This window comes from Rhamphochromis longiceps, linkage group LG18 (assembly GCF_057381845.1).
Source record: "Rhamphochromis longiceps isolate RC_006_pf linkage group LG18, R_longiceps_female_GT1.1, whole genome shotgun sequence".
NCBI lineage: Eukaryota > Metazoa > Chordata > Actinopteri > Cichliformes > Cichlidae > Rhamphochromis > Rhamphochromis longiceps.
Genome location: NC_140574.1, coordinates 31,084,294 through 31,094,857, shown reverse-complemented (window position 1 = coordinate 31,094,857; position 10,564 = coordinate 31,084,294). Strand labels below are relative to the sequence as shown.

At 41.6% G+C, this 10,564-nt stretch overlaps 1 protein-coding gene across 14 annotated transcripts in view; it reads right to left on the bottom strand.

The window, feature by feature from the left end:
- Nucleotides 1-7,835: 7,835 nt before the first annotated feature.
- Nucleotides 7,836-10,564, bottom strand: part of ctnnd2b (catenin (cadherin-associated protein), delta 2b) — a 232,199-nt gene continuing 229,470 nt past the window's right edge. For all 14 annotated transcript variants that reach the window (XM_085388030.1, XM_085388031.1, XM_085388028.1 and 11 more), the window contains one exon: nucleotides 7,836-10,532. In XM_085388030.1, the coding sequence (XP_085244156.1) occupies nucleotides 10,269-10,532 (264 nt within the window). In that variant the 3' untranslated portion in view covers nucleotides 7,836-10,268. The remainder of the gene's footprint in view (nucleotides 10,533-10,564) is intronic.

The following is a 10,564-nucleotide window of genomic DNA, read 5'->3' as shown; positions in this document are numbered from 1 at the left end:
TGCCAGCTGCTTCCTTAAACTGAAGAACTCGGTTAGGTCTGTCAGACCCTTTTATATCATCTATTTACTCTAAATGTAACACAATTTTTTTTTAAAAATTAAAACAAAGTTCCCCATTTATTTTTCAGTTTTGGAAGCTGTGTCCATCTTTTACAGTCCATGGGTCCTATTTACCTTAGAAGAAAAAAGGGTAAAAGCCTTGGAGAAAGGACACAACGTATTGGAAACTGACATACACATTTATTGGAAAGGAATACCAAGAGGGCGGGAATGGGGCTTTAAAGAGCAGGAAGGTAACAGCCAGTTGGAGGGATTTTAACAGGATGGAGAGAAGAGCTCCGACGCGGCCAAATGATGATTGGTGACTGGCTGTCACAGATGATAGCTGCAGACAAGGACAGCTGAACATTCAGGAGGAAGCCAGCAAGCCATTTTACATCAATACATAGTACAACAGGAATTTTCATGGAAGTGGAGAGTTCTTGATAGCTGAGCTGAGAAGCCAGCTCACGCAGGCTTTGTGAGGGCTTTGTGGAGAATTTGAAAGGCAGCGCCAAAAATAAACAGCTTAGTGCTAGGACTGTGACTTGTTGACTTCACAAAAAAACACCATGAGAAACATACACTGTCGTCTCGAACCCTGTGCATGAGATGAAGCACGTGTCCCAATTGTTCTGAACAAACATTAAAACATTTTAAACTTGCCAGCTCCATACTTTAAGGTCTGCGTGATGTCTGACTGCGCCCATGTGCAGGGAAATGTAGAGGATTCACTGTGTGCAAATCATTCCTGCTGCCTCCTGCATCATCTATTGGCCATCTAAACCAGATTATCCATTATTGAGAACATGTCAGAAAGGGCATCTTCAATTTTTGGCTAATGTTGAGGACGTGTTTACTGTCAGGTACTGTATAGATCCAGTGCTCTGTGAGTACTGGTGATGGTGTGAAAGTCATCCTTAGCTCTTCCAGTGCAATGCTTCAATATTTTGGCTAATTTTGCTCCAGAATGGTCATAATACAAAAAAACATTTACATGTGCTTATATATAATACGAATATATGTGTTGTGTTACTATAAAGAAAAGTCTGAAGGAAAAAAAGATCAGATATGGTATTATAGTGGAATTAGGACACTCTATGTATAAAAAGCAGCCTTATTTCTGTGTGGAGTTTGCATGTTTTCCCCGTGTTTGCACGGATTCTCTCCGGGAACTCTGGCTTCCTCCTACAGCCCAAAGACATGCAGTTAGTGGGGTTAGGTTAATTGGAAACTCTAAATTGCCCATAGTTGTGAATGTGGGAGTGAATGTGAGCACGAATGGTTGTCTATGTCTATGTGTTACTCTGCAACAGACTGGCGATCTGTCCAGGGTGTAGCCCACCTCTTGCCCTAAGACAGCTGGGATAGGCTCCAGTGTCCTCTGCAACCCTGAAAAGGATGAGCAGAAGCGATGGATGGATGGATGTGACCTTATTTGCCCACCAGTGGAAACCACTGAGAACTGCAACAAATGTACATTAAAGGTGTGCGGTGCCATTGTTTGTAGTTTCCCTAACCCTACCCTAGAAATATTCAAATATGAGTAGTTATTAGTGTATGCCAGAATTATTGTATGTGTTGATTTCCTAGCATTGCAATTAGATTATGCCACAGGGTTAAAGGAAAAGCCAACTATAAATATCCTAGTCAGGCGCTTCAGTGTGCCTTGTTATGGATTCCTCGAGTCTCGAAGTCTACTGGAGAGATGGAACAACACTCTTTCAAAAGATATTTCCTCATTTGCTGCTTTGATGATGGTGGAGGGCAGAGCTGGGTTGTGATCAGGTGACTGAAAATGATGTGAATTATTTTAGCAAACCTTTGTTGATGCAGTATTGTTATCCCGGAAGAGAATATTCCCATCAGGGTAGATAGAGCCACAAGACCACCAGATTTCCTCAGTGTTGTGGTTATAGCCTCAGTCACACTAGAGCAGTGGTTCCCAAGCTTTTTTTGCTAGGCCCCCCTGAAAAATCTTCGTGGACTGTTCGTCCGTGATTTGGAGAGCCCAGTGCGTGCTCCCGATGCAGGGAAAACCAATTCTGCAGGGGAGACCTACCTTGGCAGTTGTGCAGGTGAAACCAAAGGGAAGATATGCTTCACCATATTTTCTAGTCTTTGGCTTGGAAGGAAGTTGGTTTGGAAATATATTTGATGATGCTTCATCTCCTGCTTTGCGTTTGTGTGGGAGCCCCGTCAAAAACCTGTCCATTATGCTAGCAGTGTCCAAGCGTTCTTTTTTCTTTTTTTCATACCGCGGCGCGGTTCCCACACTTTGGGAACCTCTGCAATAGCGATAATGGGAAACCTTGTGACTAGGAAAGATTCAATTGAATGCTTTTTTCGCTCTCAGCAAACGATTGCAAAAAGTTGTAGTGATCGGATCTATCTCTGGATGGATCCTTCTAAATGGTTGCAACAATAATAGCTGCGCAATGGTCTCTAACCTGTGTAACTGGTTAGAGACCATAAAGGTCCCTTAATGTTTCATCTTTATTTATACACAGTCTTGTGAAAAAGTATTTTCCCCTTTTCTGATTTATTAGGGTTTTTTTTCCTTTGGAGGAATTTTTAATCAAATTGGAACTTTGATTATGTCACTCTAAAAAGTTCCTACTGTTTCTTTCTTTGATTTAGGGCTGGAGTTGCTTCTGTACTTTGGATCTTTGTCCTGTTTCATAACCTCAGTGTGTTTGAACTTCAGAGTACAAACTGATGGTCAGACATTTACCTTGGTAGAGAGCAGAATTCATGGTTCTGTTAGTAAGAGCAAGTTGTCCAGGTCCTGAATCGGCAAAGAACGTCCAGACCATCACACTAGCACCGCCGTGTTTGACTCTGTTCTTGTTATGAAATGCTGTGTTAGTTTTATGCCAGATATAACGGCACAAGGTTCCTCCATTCATGGATGGTTCTCACTGTGGTTCACTGGAGTCCCAAAGCCTTAGAAATGCTTTGTAACGTTTCCAGACTGATAGATGGGAATGACTTTGTTTCTTTAGATCGTTGGACGATGTGTTGGTTTTTAAGAGTTTTTGCTAAAACATGTAAATGTGAAAACATTTTATATTTTAAAAAGGAAACCCTGTGTTCCGTTTTCTGTGTTTGAGGAAAGCAGCCACCAAGTCTTTAAGGTGAGGACTCAGATATTTTCTACTCTTGGCAAGAGAATCTGAGGACACTGTGAACCTACGTTCTGTACAGAGAAGGTCGAATCACACTGACCAAGACATCTTGTAAAGTGGACTTTGATTTATGCCTTTCAGTGGTTGATCTTGAAAATGCACAGGTCCTTGCAGCCAAAATATTAAATAAATAAACTATATGTTTAAGTCTGGCAGTGAGCCATGCAGAGCAGATTTATTATTGTCATGTACTGCTGCGGGCAGGACAAACTCTGCTAAATATACCTTTAATATTTAATCCAGGTTATTTGAGTAAGGATGTAAATTGGAGCCAGTAAAACATGAAACACCAAAGGGATGAATGAGCAGAGCACTTAAAAAAAATGTGCTTGGCATGTTGAAGGAAGGACTGAGCCACAATACTGAACAGTACCGGAGGCTGTTAAAGCCTCTCTCCATGGACCTTTTTAGTCTCTGCCAAAAGTTGGAAGTCATAACGAAAACCAATGATTTTGGTTTGAGGATACATCATTTTGACAGGGACCTGAAACAACACTTGAGAGTTATTTAGAAGCGGCAACATAAGCCTCTTGGACAAAGTGTAGATTCAGAGGACAAGTAAAAGCAAATCTAACAGGTCTGATGGAGATTCCGCAACTTTTCCTTGAATGATAACACTTTTTCCACCTTGGTTTGCTATTGCGCGTGTGTAACAAGTTTTCCTTTTGTTTATCTAACACACCATGTTCAACCAGAACATTTAAGCCATATTCAAAGCCTTGTTTGTGAATTGTAATGCCAGTTTTTAGACAGCGAAGGCTCTAACTGTATCCTTCTCTCAGTTGTTTGTTATTGAACACACACAAATCAACTGAAATGCTGACTTTGTGTGTGAAGCTAAGTAGCTACCTAGCAAACGACCCGTGTGGCTGGAAACTGAAAAGCTCTTTAAACCCTGGCTTCAAAGGTGAGGGCATCTCCATAGCCTTCTGTGGTAAAATAGCTAGCTTTACAGCATTAAATATGTGACATCACAGGGTTAGATGCATCTTTTATATACAGTCTTTGATGCTACTTATTTCATTTTTTTTTAAAAGTCTTTGATATCACAGCAGCACTTTTGCAATATTATTATTATTTCTTTTATTTGTTGCTACTAGCATGAAATTATTAGACTTGGTCGGATTCCCACACTTGATCATATACTCCGACCACAGAATGAAACTGTTTGCGTGATACAGAAGCTCTTACATCAGCATCCAGACTCGGTGAAAAACTTACAGGACGTCCACTATTTATTTCTTGAGCTTCTCTCTCACTTTGCTCTGTACTCCGACAGTGTAGTCACACTCTCCCCCCCACACACAGCTCTCAGAGATGCTGTGCGTGTCTGTGGTGTGGCGATCCATCTGCAGAAAGTCATGCAGAACAGGCCTCGGAGACTAAAATGGCCGCCACCCTGACCTGTGGTGCAGTTTCTCTAATGACCACCAGAGAGCACTCATGACCCTTTACAGGCCAAAATAAAGTCATTGCATGGATGGACCTGCACACAGACCCACAGACACACACAGAAACACGCACACACACACAGACCACTGGAAAACTCCATTGATTATGTCACATCAACATGTGTTGATCTTATCTAAGTAAAAATGGAAGAATTAAAGGTAAATAGCAAAGGCTACCGCCACCTTTTGTCCCGTGCCTAAATGATGAGCAGCATTTATGTTAATAGTCTCTACAATGTGCTATACCACACTGGTTAATTCTCCCAGTTTCTATTTGCGGTATCTTTAATACAACATGTGCACTCATCTAGTTTATTAGAGGCATCAAACTACTGCTAGTTAGACCCCGCCCCCTTTACTCACAGGGCAGTTTTTGTTCCCAGCTTCCACAAAATGCTGAAAACCTTCCTGTGAGTGAGATCTGGCTCCATGCTGACTGCCACATCACATCACTTCAGTAGATTTGTCAGTCAGACAGTAATGCTGCCAATTTCCTGTTCAGTGTCACCCCAAAGGTGCTCTGCTGGATTCAGACCAAACCTGCATCTGCAGGACTTTACATGAAGGTAGCATCTCTCTGGTTTCAGGGATTTTGTCTAGGATGGTGGAACACTGAGATAAAAGCTTTGTTTAAAATAAAACTCAAATGCATCCTCCAAAAAAAATAAAAAAATGCTAATTGGATTTGAAAATCCCAATAATTTTAGGACGACAACCACAAATGTCTCCAACAACTTCTGTTGTCTCATTTAGCGACTTGTTAGCAATAACATGTCCAGATTATGTGAAAACACATGAGCGTGATACTTGTATATTTAATGATGCAGGATAAAAGTAACCACAGACCATATTTTAGGCATCTAAGCCAAACCCCTGGAAGTGAAATGGACATTAATGACTTATTTCAGGGTTTTAGGACTCATTCCTGCAGCACTCTGTATGTCAGTGTTTAACAAAGCATGGTTGGATTCCTTTTCTTGCTTCCGTCTGCAGTGGGCTGAGGGACCACTGAATGACTTGTATTCTATTGTTAGTTTCACATAAGAATGCTTTCTGGCAACTAACCATGAGTGTGCACTGTCCCAGGACCAGGAAATATGTAAAAATAGTCCTTCCTTGGAGCTTAATGTGGTTGAAAGAGTTTGAGCATGGGACAAGAGTCTAAGTTAGGATCTTTTCATAAGTGGAGAACAAAAACAAACTATGAAGGACACAAATATCATATGTGAATGCACATAAGCATTTATGGTGTTGTGCAATAACTTTTGTATACTTGTGTAATCCTTGTTAAATGTTAAAGCTCCTGCTCTTTGTGGCATTATTTAAGGGGGAATGTATCCACAGAGTGACACATTTCACTTTGACTCACACATTTCTTGTGTTCTCTCTCTTTTTTAAATTTGAGCCAATCACACATCTGCTTTCCTAACTGCTTATTCACAGTGAGCTGGGGCCTATCCCAGCTGACACAGGGTGACAGGTGGGGTACACACTGGTCAGGTCACCAGTCAAACCACAGCTCGAGGCAGACAAACACACTCTCAAATCAATAAGTATGGCCAATTTAGAATCACCAGTTAATTGAACACGCACGTCCTTGGGAGGAGGCTGGACCCACACAGGAACAGATGTGTTGGAGAACTCTCAGTATAAGGGATAGGAGACAAAGGATAAAAATGCCGTACAGTCCTGCAAAGTAGGACATCTGGTTGACTTAGCAACTATAGAAATGTGTTTCCTGTGATGTGAATAATGTCTGACTCTAGCAAACACATTTCCGTCCTGTACTAAAAGAAGGGTGGGTAAAACTCCCTGGAAAGTGGGATGCCAAACAATAAAACCTAAGCTGTTCTGCAGACACAGCACACTGGAAAAAACACAGAATACCTTTTTTCCACTGATGTGGTGCCACAGCTGCTGATGGTACATTGCCAGCTCTGTCAGAGTGCCTCATGCAATCAAGCCTATATTTCAACAGGTTGGAGAGTATGTGGTAAAAAGTTAGGATAATTGTGATGGCCAAACCCGTGGCCACACTCTAAAGTCGGTAACTTTTGTATTTTCATTCTTCATTTTGAACATAGTAATACATTTTATACTTTGGATACATTTGTTCTATTTGTAAGCGCGCACATTTAGTTTACTTATGTATTCATACTACTTAATTTCTCTGCTTTCTGACTAACTTTTGTCTTTTTATTTCTTACCTGCCATCATCCCTGGGAGTTGCTGGACAAAAGATGGTAGCCAGGGTTTGAAACCATTAAATACAAAGGAAGATAATTGGACCACACCACCACTTCCTGCTGAAGGGGGGAATGTGTGTTTTCTTTACTTTAAAAACAAAGTATTTGTATTTAATTAAATATTTGAGTTTAGGGTTTAATGGGGTTTTTGATTTTCTTCTTTAGTGTTTAGTTTATTAACAAACCAGATTGTACTGCATCGTTTGTGATTTATGATTGTGTTTTGTTTGTTACCCCTCATGTGTCACAATGGTCTGATCAGCCATTATATATACCCTTGTATGTCATTTCATGTTTAGGTCAATTATGTATGTTTGGGCAGTCATTTGGTTTGTTAAGGTTGCAGTCTTTGCCTGAGTTCAGTTTTGTTTCTTTGACCTCTTTTATGAGCTCAACATTTATTAGTCTTGTAAATATAATTTTTTGGGGTTAAATAAATGGAAACTATATTTTTCTAATAATTCCTGGGCTCCTCCTGTTTTTCAACTCGGTCCATCACAATAATATAATGAGTAAGACAAACATGGGAGAATAGCATAGCGTGCTATTGGATCACTGTGGTATTGTGTCACTTCCTGTTCTTGTTTTTCTGCAGGTTAATCTGTGCAGCTCATTCAATTACAAGCCTTTATCTCGACCAGTTGTGGCAGATGGCCGCCCCTCCCTGAGCCTGGTTCTGCTGGAGGCTTCTTCCTGTTAAAAGGGTTTTTTTCCTTCCCACGAGTGCTTGTTCACAGGGGGGTCATCTAATAGCTGGCTTTTTCTCTTTATATCGCAGTCTTTACCTGCAATATGAATAAAACTGAATAGAATTGGAGAAAAGAGTCCTCAATTTTGCACCAGGAGTACTACTTCAGTCGTAAACAGCTTTGTTTTTGACACCAGAACAAACAAACTCTCAGAATCAGAGGTTCTTTGATGGTTCGTTTATATTTTTTGGAGCAGTTGCAGTCTGTTTGAGGCAATAGAAAGATTCACAATTTCTCTTTTTAAAACACATTTGGTCTAGCAAAAAAAAGGTCACCGACGTTATATCTCCATACAGGTCTCATAGTAAGTTTTCTCTGCCTAAGGATCACAAGGACATACATAACGTTCTCAGTTTCCAGATGCTTACTAACAAAAATACAGCACGTCTGCTTTCCATCCAGTGTGTGTTTGTGGTGGTGGGGCTGCTGCATTATGAGTGGCTTTATCAAGCATTGGAAGATGACCTCTAGGACTTCTAAACAGCAGTGAGTAGGGAGAACCAGGGTCTGGTGTCACCTTTTACAATTTAGCCTTCTTCACTTACAGAAAAAAACAGAAGAAAGAAAAGAAAAAAGATATTTCAGTTTGACAACAAAATGGGCATGCATTGACGGGTGCATGTTTTGGTATCTGAGACCAAATCATCTAAAAAGCAGAGGTGCACTGGTGACACACTCCAGTGCATCAGTGCAGCACGATGGGTGGAGTCTGAAAACATCTTGTGCACAGACAGAATACAGACGTGTCGGAAATACTTCTCACGGATGTAGCACCTTTGCTAGACTGCCTCAGTGACGACGTGGATCCCTGGGCCCTGGTCTACTCTACTCCACATAGCAACAACATTACTACACAAAGTCGACAATTTTAGTGTGCTGACCAGAAAATTAACTGTGAACAAAATTCCTACATGTAGCTGTTTTTTTAAAAATTTTTTAAACAAGTCTTTTTTTCCATAATGTTGCTGCTATAAGTGACATCCACATCTGCACATAAAAAGTATATATTTATATTTATATAATATATATCCGTACTCTATTAACAGTTGTTGTCTACCATGAAGTTAGAATTGCCAACCATCTCTCAGAAAAGTTTTTTCTTTTTTTGTACTTCAAACATGAATTAATTTACAACACAGAAATCAACTAATTTTGTACAGCTCTGGAGGAAGTGAGGCTCCACAGTCCCTCCGCGATTTTCCTTTTTCTCTTCTTCTTCTTCTTTTTTTTTTCTTGTTACGATTTTACTCGGGAGTTTCGGTGCAGTTCGACGGTTTTCATCCCAGTAAAACACAGTTTAGAAAAACCAAAGCATTTACAAAGTGGCATCGTTAGAACGGCGAGGATGTTCAGCTGAAAACCTTCAGCTTAACTTGGACCCTTGAATGCACCGTCAACACTCCCCTTTCAGCTGAGGGGAAGTATCCCTCGTTTGGCACGGTTATATACATGATGAACACAGGTCACTCAAAGGAGGGGGGTAAAAGCAGGGGAATGGTGTGGAGAAGATGCAACGCTAGCCTAAAAAAGCCCAAAAAACAACCTTTCTTTAGCAGTTCTGGGAGCTGTACTAACTGTAGGGCAGTGGAAAGGAGCACCGTGACCTTGCAATTCATATCCAGTGTTTCACATTAGCAACATCCATGATATGAGTTCTGAAAGTCTGTGTGTGTTTGGGTAAGGGGGCGTACTTGGTGAGGAGGTGAGTCGGAACCAGTGGCAAAAGGCCTGACATGACACAGAAAATAGTGCAATGTACAGTACGCAATGCATCTCCGTAAATGTACAGTGTACATCAAATACTATACAATCAGAATTAAAAAAGTAGAAACACAAAAAAAAGTGTTACAAATGACCAAAAGTCTTTCTTGCCCAGAGAATACGTCACGCTGAAGCCACAGACAGAAAGAAAAGTTTTGTGTGACAGACGTCCTATGTGTCCTACAGTTCTTGTGCTTCACTTTACTAAAACCCATGGATGCTATACCACATATTTACAGATTCCTCTTGGGGTATCTCTGACTCGCTGCAAAACATCTCATCCTCAAGTCCACCAATCCACGTTTATCTTTCATCGTCCTTCTTCATCGCAAAACCGTTTGCCAACTTTTGCTCTCGCGCTTCCCTTTCATGTCCCGACTCTCTTCTCTCTCTCCGGGTTAGTCTCTGATTGACATTCTGTATCCAGAGGCCTACAAGAAGCGGGCGCTCTTTCTGTCTGGTGAACCTTCTCTACCACTTGTTGATCACAAACGAAACACAGAAAGAAAATGTGTCGGTCAGTTTGGTTGGTGGTGTGCATGCACATGCTTGGCCACTCCTCCATTTGCTTCTGGTCCTCTCCTTCCTCTCAGAGATGTCCCTGAAAGGAGTGAAATGTCTATCAAGCTTTCTGCCCGCGTCTCCTTTCATGCGCTCCATCCTCCCCCTTCATCATCCTGCTATCTATGATGCTACTCAGGAACTACAGGGGAGGATGGGGAGGGAGGAAGGGAACCTGTCCTTTCATCTTCTTTCACTCCACCTTTAAGCCACCCCCCCTTCACTTCCGGGTTTTCTTTTATCCGTACTCTCCTCCTCCTCCCTCATCTCCCCTTACACCCAGGAATCTGGTGAGGCTGGGTAGTGGCTGGTCTCGTAGTTGAGCTCGCTGTAGGGCCGCGAGGCTGAGTAGAAGTCTACATAGTTGCCGGTGGACTTGAGGCCCTGCAGGTGCATGTTAAGGTCACCCTGCGGGGGACGCCCTCCAGCATGAACCTGGTTCTCGTAGCAGGCCTGATCCTCGTAGTTGCTGCTGTCAGGTGGAGGAGGATTTTGGAAAGGGGGGTAGGGTTCTGATGGCAAGCCTTGAGAAGATACCTAGAAAGAAGGAGAGCACAATCATTACAAAT